We start from the raw sequence: 22,455 nt of genomic DNA on the forward strand, positions 1-22,455 counted from the left end.
GACCACTTGAAAGCTACGGAATTACAATTTCGTAACTCCCTCCGACACGACTGGAAACGGCTACATTTTACCCAGTTCCTCCAGCGCTCTCCGACGATCGTGCCTGCACGAGTAATATTATTCGAGTCTCGATAGACCGAAAAACAGGTCACTGTTTTCCCTTCCTATATTTTCACGTTACTCGTTATGAATCCGTGGCGATGCCGCGCGCGAAAATATTATTTGACAAATTCTGATTAGTTGAACTGCGTTTAAAGCGGTAGAAAAGTAATTGCTACGGTAGCAATACGGTCGTCTATGAGTTTTGTTTTGACCGAATAATCGTTATCGTAAGTTAGACCATCCAATAATAGAGGGCTCGCTTTGAAGAACACACCGATGCTTTAATCACGAATATGAATATACCGACGAGTGGAACCTCCGTTAATAGAACTTACAGTTAATTTTCGTTATAACCGCGTTTGGTTTTTGAATATAGAAACTAAATGCGTTTCCACGAGAGAAGATAATGCGAATAATGTTATACAGAATGTTAAGAATGACATTACGAGTTTATAAAGGAGAATAAAGTAGAAATATTTAATAACATTTGTACGTCACTTTGTAATTTTACATTTAAATAAAAGAAAACACGCAAGAAAAGAAAAATTTGATACCTTAAGACGAGGTTTTATCCATATTAATGACAATTTTTTACCTTTTATTATTTTCTCTTGGATTTCTTTTATCGATACGTTTCAAAAAATATATGTTTCTCCTCTTTTTCTATATTTCGATGATATTATTTCGCTACAATTACACGTTACTGAAAAAAACATGATTTAAACGTGATTTTATTTTTTAACATTTTGCATAAGGGATTGAAGAGAAGTAGTTACGTAAAGATTATTCGAAAAGATTTATTATGCCATCTACGCACATAAAAAATCTATAAGTGAACGAACGATATCGAATTTATTTCCATTACCTTGCATTATTCGTCTCAGGAAACTATCGAAGAAATGCGATACGATAGACCACGAGCCACACATTCCATTTATGAATCGAAGATATTTCCAAGGTTTGCTTTATAATAGCACTAACCAATACCTTAAGACTATAAGTGTATGGAATGGAAGGAAAAGAATCTGGAATTTTATTATTAATTTATATCGCCATAGTTATTCTATAATTATTTAAGTTATGGTTCCTTTTATTTTTCTTATAAACATAAAATTTTAATTTCAAAATACCTTTGCATCTCAAATACCTGTTCCACCGTTCCTATTTTTATCGCAACGAATAAATTGCAAATAAAATTCTTGCTTTAGTATGGTAATAAATAACCCGGTAACTAGTTGATTACCGAGTAATTTGAATAAAATAATCTAAAATTAAAAAATCATTACAAATCTATTACTTACCCGAATCATATATAATATTCCACTGCTAACGAAAGAACGTAGAGCCCATAGATACCATTTTCAATGATATGTATATAGAAAATAATTCTCGGAAAAATATTGGCTCATCAATCCAACGAAACAGTCTTTAAAATTGCGAGGGTTGAATTTATATCTTTTGCGATATCTTAGGTAATAGAAGCACTAACACGTTAATCCAGCAAGCACACGCACAAAAATTTAATAAAATATTATTTAAAAAATGAAAATAACTTTTGGTAATCTTTCTTATTTCTTCTTCCTCACAGAAATCTCTGTATACAAGATACGTATCAAAATAGTAGATACGTATATTTGCACTTTTCCATTACTTTCGATTAAAGTTACATACGTATTTGTATCTACAACGACTCACGAGAGTGTTATACAAAAGATTTGGAAATTTCACTGTAACGTCGCCCGTTCGAGTAAAGTCGACTATTTTTACTTGAGAAATTTTCAAACTCGAAACGATTTTATCGAAAACTAAGTTTCGGGCGAAGAAACGTTCTTCTTTTGTTTCGACTTACTTTTTCCGTTGTGCCGTTATATGCGACTGTACAAAACGTACAAAGCGTATACAATGTACGTACCTATATGTTTAAAATTTTTCTACGTGTTAGATACTTTCGCGAGCGAAATACTATCGCTTAGATCGTAAATATTTATTATCTTAACTATGACATGAAATATTAACATCCGGCGTGACTCCGATAAAAATAGCATTAACGAGAGATCGAATAGACGGAATAAGCTATCCAAGTGGCTAAATAAGTTACTGTTTACATTCGTATGAAAGACGAGGAAGCGCACCAGACGTGTATGTAAATATACGAGTAACGTATATTCCGTGATACGTTTCACCGGTTCCCTTTTCTTTCGTTCAAACTGCTGTCTGACGTCTTTATTTCTTGATTTCTCAAAGGCACCGATCAACTATGGAAATTTTGTAACTACTACTTGAAACCAGCTAGAGCAGACATACGTGTGTTTCAGAAGTACGGATTTTATTGGATCCTGCACTACATAGTTTTATTGGCTTCGTACGAAGCTACCGGTGACATCCCCTTTGAAGTTATTTACATATTTATAAGTACACTGTATGGCTATGTATAGTCATGCTGACATAGCCATGCAGATACATAAAACGTATAATCGAACCAATGTTAATTCGGTGCAAATATTATTAGATACAAACGATCATTTTGATCGATGCGTTCAATCGTCCTTCCCATTTAATTGGTTTCTCTTTAATTAATATTAATGACGCGGCATAAGTCGTCATAGACGATATCGTAGTTAATATTTGTAGATAATTTATTGTATAAAGATAATAAATCGTAGATAATGGAACGTTTAAAGATAAAAATAGTAATTTTTTACGTTAAATTGATCTCTTTTAAAGACTAAAGCGTATTGAAATATTAGACCTCCTTTGTATCCTTTCGATAACAAAGATTAAAATCACGGAAAAATACATTTTCCAACTTCCTTAATTCATACCACATTTTCTTTCAAAATGTTCGGCAATTCCTAAAAAGATCGTAATTCGAACGATTCGATCGAGTTGTTAAAACTTGACAAGTATCAAATTATCTCGTCGTTTATATTACGATTGTTTTCTACGGAGCAGTAACCAAGTAACTCGATGGGTATTCGTTGAATTGACGAAATTTTTCTTAGACCGTTATTATGATTCCATAGAAAGAAACTTTTAAAGAAAATGCTTTATTCCGCTAATAGCACCATTTCTTTCGAACGGTTCATAGCGTATCGCATCGAGATGCTCTGCTCGTCCTGAGGCGGTCTACCCCTTCCTCGATTCTAGAAATACTAAAGTTTAATAGCCTTGCATTTTGCCACGCGTTATCAAGCCGCGGTCTCCTCGGCGCAATTTTATTTGTCATCTTGGAGATTAATTGACTAATAACCCTCCTCCTCGAAATCAGGAGAAGAAAGGCGTAAAAAGTACCCATTTAATTGGAATAATTATTTATGTATGCATAAAACAATCTACAATTATACAGATAACATAACTGAATTGTGCTATTTAAAAATTAATTTTAACAAATAATTGCAAATTAATTTTATATCTTTGTATCGTTCCGTCCGATCGCGAGCAAAATAACAAAATGATAGATACGATACGTGTCAATGAGCACAAACCTGCCATATAAATAGAAATATTTAGTTCGTAGGAAAGAATATAGCATAAACTCAACTATAAGTACTCGTATTAATTATTCGTAATCATAAAACAGATAATACAGGACGATATTCATGTTTTTAAATAAATACAAAAGCTCAAGTGAAGTTGATTAAAATTTTAATATCGCTGATTACCAACAACCGGGTTTAATAAAGTTTTCGTTTCGCTGTCTATTCGCGAGAGCTATATTTGTAGAATTAAGTAAATATAATTGTATATCTCTAGCAATAAGTAAAACTAAATACAAAAGCGATAGTGATAACATTTTTTGGTGAAAATAATACATAAACGACGAAAACTATAGGTAAAAGTAGAGATAAAATCTAAAATAATGCCAAAAATTTCGATCCAAAATTCGATTCAAATACAATTCAAATTTCGATAGAAATTCTAATTCAAACTAAACGAACATTCAACGTTCGGGAAATCTATTCGATGAAAACAATATTATATTTATTTTAATATATGATCCGAAAGGAAACGGGTCGAAAACACGAGCGAAATGATAATTCTGCGCCGAAATTACATAGTACGAGGGCAAAAAATAAAAGTGGAAAACGAAGAAAAGATGCAGCAATATCGATTGAATATTAGAATCCGAGAACATGCAAAATCAACGAGCACGCATTAGCCCCTTTGACTTGCTAAATAGGTTAATTTGAATGTTTAAATTCCGGGCCCGTTCAACTCAATTTGCGAGGACTCTGCGTCTGTTTAATTCCTTTCCTTCGTGCCGCTATCCAAACCGTACCTGCATCAACCACCACTAAACCAGACCAGCTGGCCTGTTAACTTCCAACACGTTTCGAGCGGCCGACATACGGAAACGTCCGACAGCCCCTCACACGGATGCTTAAACGGGCCATGTGCTTCCCATATCGTTTAACTAGAGACTGCCACCTGTGCTTTACACTGTGATCTTACGTTTCGTACCCCCTTCTAATTATCTTCCTAATGAGAAGTCTAAATACTTGTTACAGGTTACATCGCAGTTTAATCACAAGTCGATGATTACATAATTGTTATACGACCGATCATATTAATCCAATCCTTCCTTATAAGCAAGTTGCAACTCACCAAATTCTACGTCTATATACATATCCTTAATTCTGTTTATTTATTATATCTTTGGTGTTATTCGGATATTGTAATCACATTGGGATTGAACGATCTTGTTATAAAAATTGCTATCTTTAAATTTTCAGTATGAAAAAAGTCTATAATTAAAAATCTATGTTCGAAAAGGAATTTCCAAATTTTGGTTCTATGTATATGTATGTCGTCGAAACTATAATATCTCATAATTTAGAAATCATACAAAATGACTGTCATTTTGTTAATCATAATATATAGAATGGGAAACATAACTGAAGCTATTTTTCCATTATTACAATATGTTATTTTTAAGGTCCACTTACACACCCATAACATATTTTATAAACACAACTAGTTTGCGACTCACGAAGAATACTCTCTTGTTGCATAAACAAGAAAAGCTCAACAAAGTCTGCTAAAACAAATTTAATTTTAAAAATTATTTTGTCCGGGATAGCGCGAACGCAGTCCCGACTATCAAAAATTGTACGTCCGAGATACCCACATTAGGGGTATTCGCAGAGGTCAGCTCAACCGTAGTGCAATGGAAGAGCCTCACCCTGGAGGAACCGCCTTCATGATCACGGTAGCCTCTACGCCAGGTAAGTATGCTTTCTTCCGGCTCTTCCAGTTACTTAAACCCATAGGGTGTAACTACAACTGCGAGAAATTATGTTCACAGCTAGCACTACGTAACGGTGATATTTGGAACTAACGTGTGATTCGACCTTGTGACTCATGCAACTATCTGATGCTGTCTTTAACATAATCTGAAGAAACAATTATCGATGACAAGTACCAAGCAAAATTCAACTTTACTTTGAAGATTAGATTTAATTAACTTTCTTTGTGTAATATATGTTAATAGACTTGTTATAAATTATTGTTCGAACGAAACATTTTTATATATAATTTGTATACTTGTAAAAAATTTGACTTTTTTTTTAATCGAACTAAACTTCGTTCAAGCTCTCCAAGTAGCCGAAAACTTCTAAAATTATTTCAACTAATTTCCTTCGACTGCATGTCGCATTACAAGCTATGGAGTATGAATTTCTTGGAAGTTGTACTCCGCTGTCTATAATTTGGCTCACTATTATTGTTGGCACAAATACGTGAATTAACATTCAAAATGTTCATTTGAATGTGAAATCATTATCAGGAATATGCACGTGTTCGGATGTTGTGTACGAAAACGAGACACGAAGGTAATATTTAATTACTTTGTATATTGGCACAGTAATTATAGAACATTATTAGACCGATAAGTAGTTTGAATGAGATAATGATTACGAGACACGAAATATAAAAAGCTAAGAACATATAACTGAAACATTCGATTTCAAAAATAGATCCTACTATTTATATTTTTTAGAACTATGAACATAGAGTTACGAAGCCGTTATTTGTGATATTCACACAGACTTATACTTGGAAACTCTTTTAAATTTTTACCTCTATTTTTAATATATAAAAAAACATATGATGTACAATTTTGTGAAATAATAAATAAAATTTTTTGCAGGGAGAATCTTCGTTGTTTGAGTCGATTGAACGTTCTTAATTATTTCTTCCTTCAATTTCATCGTTTTGTTATTAGACCCTGCTTACAACGCTATACAACATTTAAATATTAAATAAGTTACTTACGTATGTAAAGAAAATATCCTAGTTCTAACAGAATCGTAAAACAAAGAATTATAAGAATACAGTACAAAAAGCAGCTTCTCGGAAACAAAAGGAATTAAATACATATTCGTAAGAAGGAATGAAAGCAACCACTTCAATAAGGAAAGGAAAATTAAAACATTCACGTATAAGCTCGTCACAAATTACTTGTAAAATCACACAAGAAAGTACCAAAAACAGTCGTAAACAACTGTATAACGAAAAATGCATATAAACAAAAGAGCTACATCAAGTATGATCGTAGGTTGATTATTAAGTTCATTACTAACCGATTATCATAACGATACTATTTATAATAAATAATAATAAAACTTATTGTAATATGTATATTGTAAGATTTTACCTATCTTATGTGTGTAAATTGCTTATTTAAAATGTGACTTTTAATGATAAAATCCAAATATTGTACATTATACGAGATATTCATGTCAGAAATATTCAAATAAATCAGCTCAAGCCAAATGGCAGTACAACGTAACAACTTTAATCCTGGAATAACTTCGTTTCTCACAATAACCTTCTTTACACTTAAAGAAAACCTTTGGTAAAGGTATATTTGTTCACTGAAGTTAGTTACAAATTCCAATTTGAATTTCTACACCATAAATTAAGTAACGCAATGTAGAATATTTTTAAATAACTCTAACAGAGTTAAGAGTAAATGAAAATTTCTTACTCTATAATCTGCGAAATTTTTAAAACTGTAAAAGAAAATTACTTTTTCCAATAATATTATCCGGGATAGCGCGAACGCAGTCCCGACTACCAAAAATTGTACGTCCGAGATACCCACATTAGGGGTATTCGCAGAGGTCAGCTCAACCGTAGTGCAATGGAAGAGCCTCACCCTGGAGGAACCGCCTTCTTGATCACGGTAACCTCTACGCCAGGTAAGTATGCTTTCGACCCGTTTTTCGAGTTACTTATGCCCATACAGTCCGAACGTAACTGCGAGAAACCGTACGCGTAGCTAGCACTGCATAACGGCAACTTTTGGAACTAAAAGGCTGATCCGACTTGGAACTATCTATAGGACCATCTATACATAATAATTCTCAATTTTTACGTACAATCTCAAAATGTGGTTGTAGATTTCGACTTTATATATCTTTAAATTTCTGTGTTTAATATAAATTACAAATTCCTACATACATATTAACAAATTAATTCGTACGTCGTAATTTTAAATTTTATGACATTGTAGGACCTACATATATGCCAAAAAAAATAATGATAATGCTACTTGACTTAAAGAAATCGGTAAATAAAGCATGCTGAAGATTCAAAGAAGATATATATTTAATAATTAAAAAGAATTTAATGATTTGTATGTGTGATATAGCATGGTTTTATACATTGCTAATATTGGTACTTCTCAACTTTCTGAACGATATTTTAATTCATTAGTTGTTAACGTATTATACTTAATTTTACTATTAAATTATTTTGTAAATATTTCTCCAAAAGTTATCTACGAATTAACTGCAATTTCAAAGATAAGAGTATATTTTGCGTACACGATAGAATTTGACTAACTTTTTGTTACAGCATACAGTAATATTTATATATACACAGCTAGAATACACTACTTTCGTACTAGCCTGGTTCTCCCCTTCCAATTCAATTTTCACCTATATAGTTGCTAAATTATGCAACTTCGAAAGAGATCACTTACTTTCCGTAAATCACATTTGCAAGGAATTATTATACGGAATTGCATAATAAATCTAAAAGTTTATTAACTTTGAAAATTAATTATCCGGGATAGCGCGAACGCAGTCCCGACTATCAAAAATTGTACGTCCGAGATACCCACATTAGGGGTATTCGCAGAGGTCAGCTCAACCGTAGTGCAATGGGAGAGCCTCACCCTGGAGAAACCACCTTCTTGATCATGGTAATCTCTACGCCAGGTAAGTATGCTTTCTTGTTGCGTTCCATGGTATTTACTATAGCTACATTTTGTTTTCATAAGCGAGAATAGATGGTCGTTCAAAACGCACCATAGCGACCGATTCAGGAACTATGTTCTACCTTTTGAGACAAGCTGTGTTTCTTTCTGAGAGATATGTAACATATAATCTATATATTTTAAATAATGTATAATACATTTAATGTAATAAATACTTTCTGTTAGAATATATATATATACAAATATAATATATAAATATTTCAGAAAATACGTTGAATGGAAAAAGATGTTTTGCGTTATTATATGTATAATATATTTTTCGAAATATTTGCAATAATAGGTTGAAATGGAACACACTGTGTATCTACGCATTAATTTTTGTTTCTTTGGTAAAACTACCGTATATAAATGAGATGAGGCAATATCGTTGAACTGGTAAAACGTGAAAAAATGTACATGTACCATTTGTTTATTAATATAGAATAATTTTTAATCTATATTATACAAAATTAAGCTCACATAGAATATTTGTCAATACTAATATATATTTATGGGTGTATAATGTGCATGTGTTAACACTATCTTGTATAACAGTATACTCATATATTATGGATAAAAATTACTAAGTGTAACAGGTAATTTTTATATATCAAAATATTGAAAGAAAAGGATAAAATATTTTGGTCATTGCCAGTTAAAAATATCATTTACCTAAAATATATTATTCGCTATAATCTCGTATACGTATAATTGTTTTGTTACTGCTTATTGTACAATAATCAAAGAATATTGCTATTCGAGTTACAATATTACATTCCCGGTAATCACTCGTAACATAGGCAATACATGTTTCGTCGTTTTACTTTGAATTTATTAAGTATCCACATTCAAATATATCTATTACTATTTGTATAAAGTATACATATGGTAATTTCAAGTATAAAATTGTTTACATATCGATGCTTACTAAACTGCGAAGAATTTACTAACCTCGTGGTACTGCCAATTAACGTCATGACGTCACAGCGTAGTTCCATGGAACCCTTCAGCATTCACCGTCCCGTAGTTTGTAGTAATCTATGGATCGATAAAACACATTGATCAAATTACGTACTGAGTGATTCATTATTATTACTTACTGTTTCTATATGCGAGCACGACATATTTCTTCGTGTCACTTACTGTGACAGTAGAAAGTCGCAGTACGAGACATCGATTGTAACATAACATATGACAAACGCTTGGGAAGGTACGGTCATTGAAATCGCGACTTCGAGCGCAAATAGTACGATTGCCATCGCCATCGCTGTCTTCTTTATATAACAATTTCGTCGTCGATAATACATTTTCATTTTCCTCCTTTACATCAGTTTTTACTTCGTTATCGCAATGATCGCAATTACAAGACGGTTGGTTTTCTGGACGTGCATAAGTGTACACCGTGACAACTACAAGTACTAAATATACCACATTTTCATGTAAATTGTATCGCTATATTTATCTCTATTGAGAATGAAACTTTGAAGCGAGAGAATGGTGGTAGTACTGATTGTTAGAGTAAAATATTAACAGTGACGTATATTTACTCCATTATACTTGTTATACTGACAGTTACGCTTTCTATGTTTCATATTTAAATGGCACTTTAAAGATGAATGGCAGTAATGTTGACTGTTAGTTACGATACTTTTAATTATGTGTATTCATTATGTTATACTGGTAATTATGGCTCTTATAGCATGAAAATCGTGAAATACATGTATTTGGTACGTAAACCTGCATACATACATATTATAATTGCTCTATACAACGACAGCATGGCAGGAGATCGAGCGAAGGAAACTGGAATTACGTATACAAAAACCAAAGTCACCAAAATCGATGAATGAACGAGCTTGCAAACGTTGCCAGTTCAAACTGAAACTATTCGATGATTGTACGATGTTGTATTTAGCGTATTGCAGTGCCGTGCCAAATTTATTTTTATCATTTTTATTCAAACATTATTTCACCAACGGCGAACGTTAAAATAATGTTAACTAGAAACAAAATCTAATAAATTCAGGAATAAAAAAATGAATTTCAGCATTTATAATGCGGTATACGAATAAGGCGAAATTTATTACAATAGATTCGAGCAGAGATTACAAACACATGAAATGTTTGCATTAGACGAGGCGATTAAAATATACGAAATTATACGATGTACGTGTATGTATATTATATGTAGAATTACGACCCGAACGTTAAACTTTACACACGTGTAGAAGATGTATGAAAAACATTAAATGCAAGTAAGTACGTTACTGTTTTATTATGTGTCAAAGATATCGACACGTGACCTTTGCTATCAACGCAGCAAAAAATTCAATACGTATCACTGTTACAGTGACATACATTTAGTCGGCTAACAAAAAAGACTTAATGTTTGATTATTAAGTATTGACAAAATGGGGCTATATTAATAAACTAAAATCAAAAATCGCTTAAACTTTTTATTCTATTGTTATTTTATCGAACCGATGGCAATATTATTTTTCAATAAAATTCTTTGGCGTAACTGCGCGAATATTTCTTTGTTAAAGTTTACAACGATCATCGATGCCAATCTCGATGTAAATATTATAAAGGAATTTTTCGTTACCTCACGAAGAACTAATTTGTCTTCTTAGAGCTAATTTCTTTCGACGCTCGGATCGTGATTTATTTTCAATATTTCTGTCAGTATTATACACTTTTATCATGTAGCGAATCATTCGTTCAATTCTGTATAGAAAAGCTACGATTGCTCTATGCAATTTTCCTTCCTTGTGTAATCTAATAATAATTTTTCATTCCAGTTTACTTGTTTCCAATTTCTTCCCATTCAGCATTCCACAGACGTTGACTTTTCGTTTCCATTTGCTCTCGAGTAGGTATTGTTAGAAGCATTGAGAAAACTATTTGTTCATAGTCAGGCCTTTTTAAGTAAATACATACATGCTTATAAATTACGAACTCTTAAAGCACAGCGCTCGAAACCTTTTGCTACGTGTTCTTTGTATTCACAATTATATTCACAATAAATATTGTTTACATGTCGTAGAATTTTTTTACAAATTTTAAATACATATGGTAATATAAATATAAGCTGTTTCAACAAATCGCAATCCATTGTACAATTTCTACACGATGAATTATTTTCTATCACGCCGTTCGAGTACCTTCGTTATTCGCTATATGAATTAATGTGTTCATTAATTTAAGGTATAATACGGTCCTTTTGGAAACAAGGCCAGACTATTAGAGTCTGATTCGTTATACGCTGTATATACTGTATAGAAGGTTAACAAGTTTTTCAATCATAGGGACGATAAAGATAAATAATATCATGTTTCAGATAATGATAACATTTGTAAAATGATTAAAGAGTAAAAATATTTCCTCCGATTATTTTCATCTTTTCGACTTGCATGTTGTAAATTTTCTAAAGCATTCTTAGGAGCATAGATACAATCGATTGAACGGTGCAACTATTTATAGTACGTACATAGTATTCAACAACATGAATGTGCGCTCCCTTTTCATTCAAATTTTCAGAAATAGGTACATTTAAGCGTATCTTTATTTGAAACCTTTTGAATTTTTGCTTCTTTTTATAAGGAAATATTTGTCGTTAGCTTCTCCACGGTGTTATTATCTTTATGCTAATTGTTTGCGGATAGCGACGCTCAAGGTGATATAGTTATGGGTCCAGGGACACAGAAGCAATAACACTGAGCTCTGCGCTCGTTTCTACCTTGACCCGAAAGGAAAATAATGAACGCTAAAGTTCCCACTTTATTTCCATGAATTAACTGGTAAATCGCTGGCGTCGCGTATATGCATGTTAAAATAATATCTCCTTAATGAATGCGGAATTATTTGCCGGAAGCTTTCAGCAACAGAATTACAAGAATCAGAAGTTATACGTTATTACGAAACTGAAACGTAAAAGTAACATAATGGAAAGAACTCATTACCGATTCTTTTTCTAACTTATTGGATTTAGTAAATAGGCGAGCAGTGAGCTAATGCAGCAAAAACGTGTCATTTATGGATCCTAATAATAATAATTCTGTTCCACTATACATAGATATGGTCTTTGAAAAAGATGCTAGTTGTAAAACATAAATCCAGATATATTTTAATTTTTACCTTTACATTTTTCAAACAATCTTTCCGATACGTAATCGTATCAGTATCATAGTTAAGTAGCAAATTAAAAATAAACGAAATTTTTGATTATATAACTAGTCTATGGATATAAGTAACTTTTTTCGTTAATATTTTTAGTTTTGTGACAAATTGATAATATAGTTAGAGAAAATATGTTAATAAAAAATGCTTCTCAGTTTCTTCTCGCATAACGAAACAGTTACGAATTATTTAGCAAGACGTTTGGAATATTTCATAACTTTAGAGTATGTCGTGGCGTATAATAAAACGACATTCTTTCATTTAGGCCATTAAGCTTATGAGAGTAATAAGGTTGCTTCATGAAGAAAGTAATTCAATAACAACTTCGCATACACCCATGATTATTGTAGGAAATTAAGCTCGTACCATAACGTCTAGAAATGTCGATAAAAGTGGAAAGCCTTTCCGACTTGTAATTTAATGCTCGAATCTTTGAAGTTTATTGGCATAACAATGGGTATTTCGTGGCGGCTGACAATTGCATAATGTTGTGACTTATGAACTAATTTACATCTTAATCCGAGTGGCCATTGTTTGACGCTATTGTTACTCAAGAGCTCACTTGTGTCTAAGGTGGCAAACTTCGAAGGGCTGTAAAAACACGTCGTATTTACACTCGTCGATTCGCAGTTCTATCAATGGCTCCGAATACGAAATACGTGTATAAAATATTTCTATTATGGTAGGATGAAAAGCGATTAATAAAAAGTAAAATAAATATGCCGTTCTTTCGTAACAATTTATATTGAAAATTTTTGAACGATAAGGAGTTAAGATACTTGTACGAATTTGTCGAAAAACAAATTCCAACTTCTGTCCCTTCTCTCTCTCTCTCTCTCTCTCTCTCTCTCTCTCCCTCTCTCTCGTTAGTAATTTCTTGTAATTTAATTTAGTTTCGTATCAAATCAAGAGGCTACCTGTTTTCGATATGTCGTATAAAAATGGACGCCACCGTTAATTAATTTCGTCATATTTAATCTTCTCTTCGGAACATGAAACGTCCGATTGTACACCAATCTCTAAACGAATATAAACGAACGTAGTAAGCGGGGTTGCCATCGAGCAAACGAATATTCCAATTTTCAGATGACATAGCGCGTCTTTTTCTTTTTTATTCGTTCTTTCTCGTCCAGCACTTGACTCCATTAAGCCGCTTCCAGACCCTATCGTTCTGCCTTTACATTATCATTTTCGATAAATTCATTATAAAGGAAGTCAAGTGTAATCAATATTAGGTATCTCATAGATATTCTTCTAATTACAAAATTTTGCATCGATCAATTCCTGACTGATGCTTGCTACGTTGAAACTAACTTTTCTTCTACTTTAAATAGCACCGCTATTTTTTTAAACGAGTGAACATTTTTATAACATTAAGATGACGATATATAACGCAACAATGGTATTCTAGAGAAAGTATTATCGAAGTAAAAATTATGTACGTAATTTTTAAAAGTGAAATCTATTAAAAAATAAATACATTCGCTTATACGTATAAACTCTTTGGCCTATAAATTGAACTCTATTAACTTTGTTTATTTTCAATTACTTTCGATATTTATTTCAAGGGCTTGCAGAACCTGTTTCTGATCAATTTGTTTATTGCCTTTCGTTTACCGAACGGGCTTTTAAAATATTCCATCGTTTTCAGCGTAAGTAATTCCCTTAACTGCTGTATGGGCTTCGTTTATTCGATTAACATCGATTCGAACGAAGCTGTACAATTCTGATTAATCCGAATAACAATTTTCGCATATCCGTAATAATCAGTACGAACGCGGCTTTATATGCAACAGAAACGAAACGCGATTTCAAAAGAGGGGTATTGAAGTGATGGATAGTGTGAGGAGTGGTGATGGTAGAAAAGGGTATTGGAGGGTGAAGAGGTCATGGAAAATTGTCAATCAGTACGAACCATCTAGACTTGATTACAACTCCAGCATTGGACTTGCAGTTTGTTTCGATGTTTCGGAGGTGGATGAATTTTTATGCTGAGATAGCGAGGTTCAGTTACCCTTATATCAGTAATAAATATTTGCGGTTTTATCGTTTACCCTTTCTAGACATTTCCTTTGTCATTTTAGCCTACTTTATGTTAGGTGGTATAGTTCGTAACATTTCTTTAATATATATCTAGAGTATTGTTTTTCGTATCTCGTTTTTTTTTTTTTTTTTTTAATTCATTTTCTAATAATTCACAAACTATAGTCATTCGTGAATATTGGTTATTTTATTTGTTTGTCTTAATAATCATTTTCTTTCTTTGGGTCAATTAACTTTCTAACACTATGCTGTATAACTTTCGCGCGAATGTTGTTGCATAAAATAATAAAATGTTAAATACGTATTTCCTATAACCTAGGACAAGTATAGGTATTTCCCTTTTTACGTAATATCGTCTTAATAAACGAAGGAATAGAATCGTATTAATAAACGTTATTAAAGCAAACGTGTTAATTAGATTATCGTATTAATAAACGAAAGAATATTATTTTATAAAAATAACATATATGTATACGTTTCTCAATATTTATTAGAAATAGGATATAAGTATAAGGCATAATAACAGAATAATAATAATTCTGTGTTTTAATACAATCAAGGATATTACAGATTATCGTACATTTTATCTATTTCTTTACGAGATTTGATATTATAGATAAAAAGGACAACTTTCAAGGTTAATGTGGGGCATTATTTATATTCTTACAACGTAAACAAATTAAGTCCGAGAGCTAACCTCTGTGCTATATTACAATATCGAAAAGATGTAGGCCAAAGGAAAAATACTGTATCGAATAAATAGCCCTTTGTAAGTAGATCATGAAGAAAATTGAAGAAAAGTTCATTGGCAGGTCATAGGAACATTACTACATGGATGTAAGAGTATCAGAAATTTATATTTAACGTTATTGCATTTAATTTTCGTTTCTTATTAAATTTAATTATGAGGAATAAATTTTACTTTGCTGCGATATCGAGAAATGTGAAATTATAGAATAAATACATCTTAAAAATAAAAAGCTTGTTTTATATATGTATGCATACAAATATTTGTAATGTTATACTCTCACTTAAGAATTTTCAATATTTTACAAACACCATATTCGTATGTACATATAGTTGTTTCCGATGAAATGGAATTTAGTCGTAGTCCGTATGTGAATATGCATACTCATACATCACATCCATACATATACACGTTTCTAGACAATTCTAACTCTTGATTTCACATTCAATCGGCTTTCAATCCCCTTTTGGTTTATTTTTCTATCTGCATTGATATGCGATCAAAACAATTTCGACCAATGCCATGCCTCCGTGTAACAGTTCGACGGTAGTTAAATATATTTAATAATTGTCAATTCAAATCAAGCATTTTAAATGATATGTAGAGTTAATTATAATTATAATCGTATTTGCGAAGAAAAAATTTATCGTTTTTGTAATTTATAAAATCAATATGTATCCAACCTCGAGATTGACGAGTAATTCTATTAAAAATTATTACAGATTTTACGATATTTTGAAATCTTCGTGTTATTTTAATGCTAATGTACGGTGGATATTGCAAGATCAAATTTGCTATAAAACCATAGCATAAGAACGAATTTTATGCAGAAACATACACTTAAATAGATATCCAAGGCCTTCAGGGCGTATCCTAAATTCAATGTTTAACGTGGAATATGTTGTCTTAAATATTTAAACGTGTTACTTCTATGTAAAATTAATTGTTAAGTTACGGTCTTACGACAATTTCGATTTTCCAATGTATACATATTAACGATAACATAAAATTTATAATAATGCTTAATGAAAAGTTATTAAACTTAAAAATTTGATTTGTACATTAAAAATTCCTATGATTCTAAAAATTGTGAATATATCGAACAGAAAATTCTATAGTTATTACACGAGGATATTATACTCCTAATATAAAATTCTCGACTGCGAATATTTATATTTTTATTGGAAATTTAAATATGCAAAAATACGTAATGCGCGTGATATATGCAAGCTACCCAAAGCGAAGCGGCTGTTATAACATCGAAGAGGTGAAACAAAGCTCTATTTAGGTATCGTCTCTAATTGTATTCACGCACTTTACACGTTTCAATATGAAATTCAAAACTCAACTAACAATAATCGAAACATAATATCTATCTATCCAAAGACGGTTCTATCACGCTATTAACTATCTTTGTTGTTCGTTGTTGAAATTAGGAAAAGCATTGTGAAAATCAAACGTAATATAAAGAATAGAGTGCAATCAAGAGAATCGATTGATAAGAGCATACGCGTCACTTCCAGACACGTGACTACCAACGTTCATCCCCGTTTGTCAACCTATTCACCCCTGATCTATTCTCGTGTCAATAATAACAGTTAGTCGATGCAAGCGTGTCCCATGGACCATGGAACAGTCGCTGTACGTGTGTCTCACCAACCATGTCGCACGTGCTTATATGATTACAGAGGAGTAAGAGTTCACACGGCACAAGATACATGAATGAACCAACGTACGCACGTATATGTGAGTATGTACATACGTAGGCGTCAACCATCCTTCATTCACCCCTAAGTGACTCGTAGTTTCGATTGAAGAGAGTGAAAGTAAGATTGTTCCTCAGTGTGTACAGAAGCTTAGAAGGGAGTTAAGAAAATCTCTTTAAGAGAAGATCAGATAAAAGAGCGATGTCTGCCTATCCTGTCGAGGAAAGTTTGTAATTCATACAGTTCATCCGGAAATTCATTATATGCAATTAATCCAATTTCTCGTCGTTATTTCCGATCGAGTTATCTTTGAATTTTTGTTACAACATAATTTATTTCAAGCACTTCGTTCGTAGAATTATTCTCAAACATAATTATATTCTATTTTAAATACACTGACTACTCGCCAAAATTTAATTTTTCCGTTAAAAAGCTCTTTAACGCGAACCATGAATTCTTTGGGATTAAGTTTCTAATAAATTTATTAATTTAAGTTCGTTGATATAGATTTTATTGAATAAAGAATAAATTGCTTCCTTTATAGGAAATGAACAACAAGATTATAGAAAATGATAGATTTTAATATTAAAAGATGAGATTACAACGTGGATATTTAAAATTCGTAGAATGATAAATCTCTTATTATTATCGAAGACTAAAAGGCACGCATAGCAATTCTTGTGAGTTTATTTCCTACAACCAATGAATTTGTTCTGATTTACGAGCATATTGAAAGCACGTGCTCGAGATCAACGGAAGCAATTTCTGAAAGAATTTTCAGATAATACAATTTATCCAGCTACAGTTGCGCACATGCAATGTGTCAAATAAAAGATTACGACACGTGTTGGACATTATGTGGCATAAAAGATCACATAAACTTGGAAACGATTTTATTCGTACAACGAACCTATACATATATAGATACGTATAGGAATATATAGATAAAATATAGAATACATAAAGAATAAATCGAGCAATTAATATATCTAAAGGATATATCTAAAAATATGATTTATAAATAACGCAATTAAATCGATATAACTATATAATCTGTGTAGTGTCTGTATAATTTATATAATTTGAAACAATATTTACAAGTTGCAATTATTAAGAGTTATCGTTTATTTGAATTTTTCGGTCTATCTTATTCGTTCGAAGCTTCGTTTATCCACCTAAAAAATGTATAAAAGGCAAAGTGATATTCATCGACGCTCGGGCCAAACTAAAAACGTCAACGGTACGAACGGTATGCTTCTTTTATGACATAAACATCGGATAAGAAAAGAGTTTTGAAAATACGAATCCTAAAGGAATACTCGTATCTCGTAAGTCGATAATGTGGGAGACGTGAAATTCGGCATATGGACTCCTCGTTAAACAATAAATAAATACGCGTTTCAGCGTTTCTCGGAAGTCAATCCTTACACGAATGAAAAAGGGTAAGCTGTTCTAAACCAAAATCGAGTCCAAATGAATTGTCAATATTCGTCGATCAATCGAATACAAGTCAGATAACTAATTATTCGCAACTATAACAGTGTAACGCGACAAATTCAGAAACGAGACCGATACAAAGAATATCTATATCTAATAAAGTTGAAAAGAATAGTTTATCGCAATAGACTTAGACTATAACGATGACCCTAACAAACCAATGGTATCTGTTATCGTCGGAAGCTAACGCGGGCATAGCCGCGGGAACAATTAATAAAAACAATAAATTATGCTTATAATGACTTAAAAATTACTAAATTTCATTACTATATTATTATCTTTATCGTTTATTCTTTTATTGCTTGCATTTATTATTGATATTCCTCGTAAAACAACAAATTTTCATTAAATATTAATATACTTAAAATGTGTACGAGAAAGGAATGTTAAAAAAATGTACGAAAAATGTGAAGCTTCCAATTATTATTCTGTAATTGTAGAATAACTGTATTAAAATTGTAGAATAATTGTAAAATTATAATTATAAAAATAAAAGTTTCAAACACGATTTGAATAGACATTAAGTATTAATACCGTAGCTGGTATTCTGATCGATGTTCACGCTTACGGGGCGTATCAGATATATCAGTCAAGCAATTAAATGCAAGAAATTTTACTGGTCTCGACGTTAATGGTACTACTGGCCTACCGGAGAAGAGAAGAGAAAGATAAAAAAACTTAATTAACTGTTCGCGCAAAGGAGAAGCTAATTTTGTCGCATTTCCAAGGAATCGCAAAGAAAGTCTGCGAAGAGTGGTGACATTGGACATTTCTCCGAGCATACAAGATCCAAGAAGTGACTGGCAGAGGTCTTTCCTCCCTTAAAATCTACAGTTAAAACGATACGAAGGTAACATAGACGGCTATGACATTAATGGATTGAATTTTCCAATTTTCGAAAGTACTTTCTGTTAATGTTGGAATCACTATTAAATTGAAATTTCAATCATAGTTTGGAATCCTACCGATGAATTAACTGTATCGCGATAAATTGCACCGATACTTGGCTCGTTTTATTTAAAAAATTACATTGTGTTTATTATTTATTCAGGTGGTTACTAGTTTGATATAATTCGTAGGAAAAAGTGAAAAAAGTACTCGACACGTTATATAATTATTGAAAGGAATATGCTGTTTTGAAACGAACTGTTCGTTAACGTATATTTCTGTAACATATCTAAATCGAAATTGAAATCAAGCTACAAGTAGATGGATATATGAGGTGATATATACCACTTAAACATAATGCTTGCGATAAATAATGAATAGTCTCCTTCACAAATTAAATATGGTTACGGCATTACTTTAATACCTTTCTCAATTCATGTTAAGCTCGAGTCTATCTTTAGTATAGTGATTTAATTTTAATACTAACAGTAATAAAATGAAAAATTTAATAACACCTCGCATTAATCGCGAATAATATATCACGATAAGAATGATCGTGAGATATTACTATAAAAGTAATATTCTATCGGATTGAATAGTTTAAACGCCATAGAAACTTTCACGATAATCCAATAATAACATCATTTTCCATTTGGATGACATTTAGTAAATATTATTAATTCATAGTGCAATTTATAATAGTAAAATATTCCTGAGTATGTATATCCTGTTAATATATATTTCATAAATAATTATATTCTACTAAAATCTATTGTTGTTTCAATTTAATGCAATTAAAAGTATACATAAAAATTGTTATACAATAATAAAATTGTAATAATACAATATTAATTAGTTTACAAAATTAACGCAACAGTTTTAAAGAATTTTAATGTGCCGAAACAGTCGTTTTATAATACAATACATAACGTGTAAATCTTTTAAAATATCTACTTAGATATTAAAGTGGTTATTCGTACTCGTATATTAATTCGAAGATATTAACCAAAATATTTTCGCAACGTAAGTTTGTTGGATACTAATGGGTAACGTTCATTACTGGAGTATTATGTACATGGGATAACATGTAAGGATACCGGTTAATCCTACGTTGATATGCTGAAATTCTCGTTTCCACGAGATAAATATGGCGATCCTGAATTTTGCAAACTCAACATTTCTCCCGCAGCCTTGTGCAAAGATACACTGAGAAATGTCTCGCTAACGTTGAAAAGGCATATTTTCTTTCATATTAACAGTTAAAACATGTTAAAAATATTCTCAAATAAAATTTTCCTAATGTCATGTAATAACCTTTAGGAAAAATTACATCGTTTAATTTTATCGTTGGTTTATTCATTCTTTGAAAAATTGTATGCAGCGCTTTACGTTAATTTATCTTTTTTCTCCATGAATATGCATTTCGTGTTATACATCTGTCAACGATACGTATTTAATTCATAAAGTAAACTGCATGCAAAGAGTGTCAAGAAATCGTATTCGATGAAAATGTAACAAATACAACGTAATATAATTTACAAGATCTACTTGATTTTAGTGATCATAAATTAAAAACATGTTATATAACAGGTATATCAAATTATTCGCTGATGCATGTATAAACAAATATTCAAGGTGTTCACAGGAATATAGGGAATAAAATATGCTTTTCCTTCCTAGAATATACTCCGCTATAGCAAAGCGTAATTACCGTAATATCACCAAGATGCAAATAAAGCGCATTTCGCACTTGAAATATTAAGATATTATCTATACGTAAATACGATGCAATCAGTATACATACGTAATGTAATCAGATGTATAGACAGCAGACATAGCAGGTAAAAAATCGTAATTATCGCAATAAGCATTCATCGTTCGGTCTACCAGCTATGTTTACGATATACGCATTTACCGAATCTCTTAGCTCGGCTGTTTCAATTTGATGCGTTATTAATCAAAAATTCGTCATGGTTCTCCTCTGTACGCTTTCATTAATCTTTGATACACGCGAAAAGTACATCGCATTAACGTGTCGAGCCGATAACATCGAAAAAAAAAAAAATATTACCTATCTGACGTACAGCATACCGTGGAAATTAGTATTCAAAGGACCGATAATATCGCGTTAACGGGCCTTTCGTATTAGGAAACTTACGGAGTATTGATTTTACCGAACCTTTAGGTAAACTGCGTTGTGCATACGAGGCTCGTTTGATCGACGAATTAGCGCCGATAAACTTTTCTAACCATTTTCCACGTTGTTCAACCCTATTTCGTTCTCTTTACGATTCCAGTTAAATAAACGCCTATCGAGTCAAATACATATTCCGATGAAGATTCATAAATTTTAATATGCGAACTTGAATAAAAATATTTGCTTCGATTATGAACAGTGAGCAAGTTAAATTATACGAGATATTTTTCGAAAGTAACTTTCATTTGAGAGAAAATAGATATTTCTATCGTTTGTTGGCATTATTTAACATAACTATATACACGAAACACAGTGTCTCGAGCAAGTGTTCCAACATTCGTAGAAATTTTTTACAGATATATTACGCGTTTTGTGCGAAAGAAATTTTGAAATTTCGTTAGCGTTGTTACGAGACTCGACTATTATGATTATATTGGTAAAATTTGAAATAAATCCGAAGATGTGTACGTATAAAAGTTACAAGATCGTAAAAACATTTAAACAACCAGTCAGATACTATTATTATTTTATTTTTAAGCGACTATTCGTGTTATGTACTAACTTTTTATTAAGTATATGTTTGCTGTAAATATTTTGTAACATCTACGTACATTTTCAAATCGGTTGCAAATTTTACCAATACGATCGTGTCAGTCGCGCCTCCTTAAAGTGACGATAAAAGTTTTTTACGATAAACGATCAAGTACTTTTGCGAGCTATCGTACGGACAAATTTTTGCTACGTTAAACACCTACTGATAGGAAAATTTCATGAGAATGGAATTTGAAATTGCCAGAAAATACGTAAATTAATGTTGCATGAAACGAAAGAC

General features: G+C 31.7%; 1 protein-coding gene and 3 non-coding genes across 4 annotated transcripts; all 4 read right to left on the reverse strand.

Moving 5' to 3' along the window:
* Window positions 1–5,173: 5,173 nt before the first annotated feature.
* Window positions 5,174–5,335, reverse strand: LOC139995979 (U1 spliceosomal RNA). Its single transcript, XR_011802104.1, has one exon. It is a non-coding gene; the product is annotated as a U1 spliceosomal RNA (small nuclear RNA).
* A 1,815-nt stretch (window positions 5,336–7,150) lies between these two features.
* LOC139995975 (U1 spliceosomal RNA) lies at window positions 7,151–7,312 on the reverse strand. The gene has a single exon (XR_011802100.1). It is a non-coding gene; the product is annotated as a U1 spliceosomal RNA (small nuclear RNA).
* Window positions 7,313–8,165: 853 nt separating this feature from the next.
* LOC141445917 (uncharacterized) lies at window positions 8,166–10,274 on the reverse strand. The gene is made up of 3 exons (XM_074112114.1): window positions 10,115–10,274; window positions 9,466–9,783; window positions 8,166–9,403 (listed from the first exon to the last, which is right to left on the reverse strand). Exons 1-3 carry the CDS (start codon window positions 10,143–10,145, stop codon window positions 9,372–9,374), a joined length of 381 nt encoding a protein of 126 aa, XP_073968215.1. The 5' UTR covers window positions 10,146–10,274; the 3' UTR covers window positions 8,166–9,371.
* On the reverse strand, window positions 8,174–8,335 carry LOC139995980 (U1 spliceosomal RNA). Its single transcript, XR_011802105.1, has one exon. It is a non-coding gene; the product is annotated as a U1 spliceosomal RNA (small nuclear RNA).
* Window positions 10,275–22,455: the final 12,181 nt, after the last annotated feature.

Source organism: Bombus fervidus, chromosome 16 (genome assembly GCF_041682495.2).
Source record: "Bombus fervidus isolate BK054 chromosome 16, iyBomFerv1, whole genome shotgun sequence".
Classification (NCBI taxonomy): Eukaryota; Metazoa; Arthropoda; class Insecta; order Hymenoptera; family Apidae; genus Bombus; species Bombus fervidus.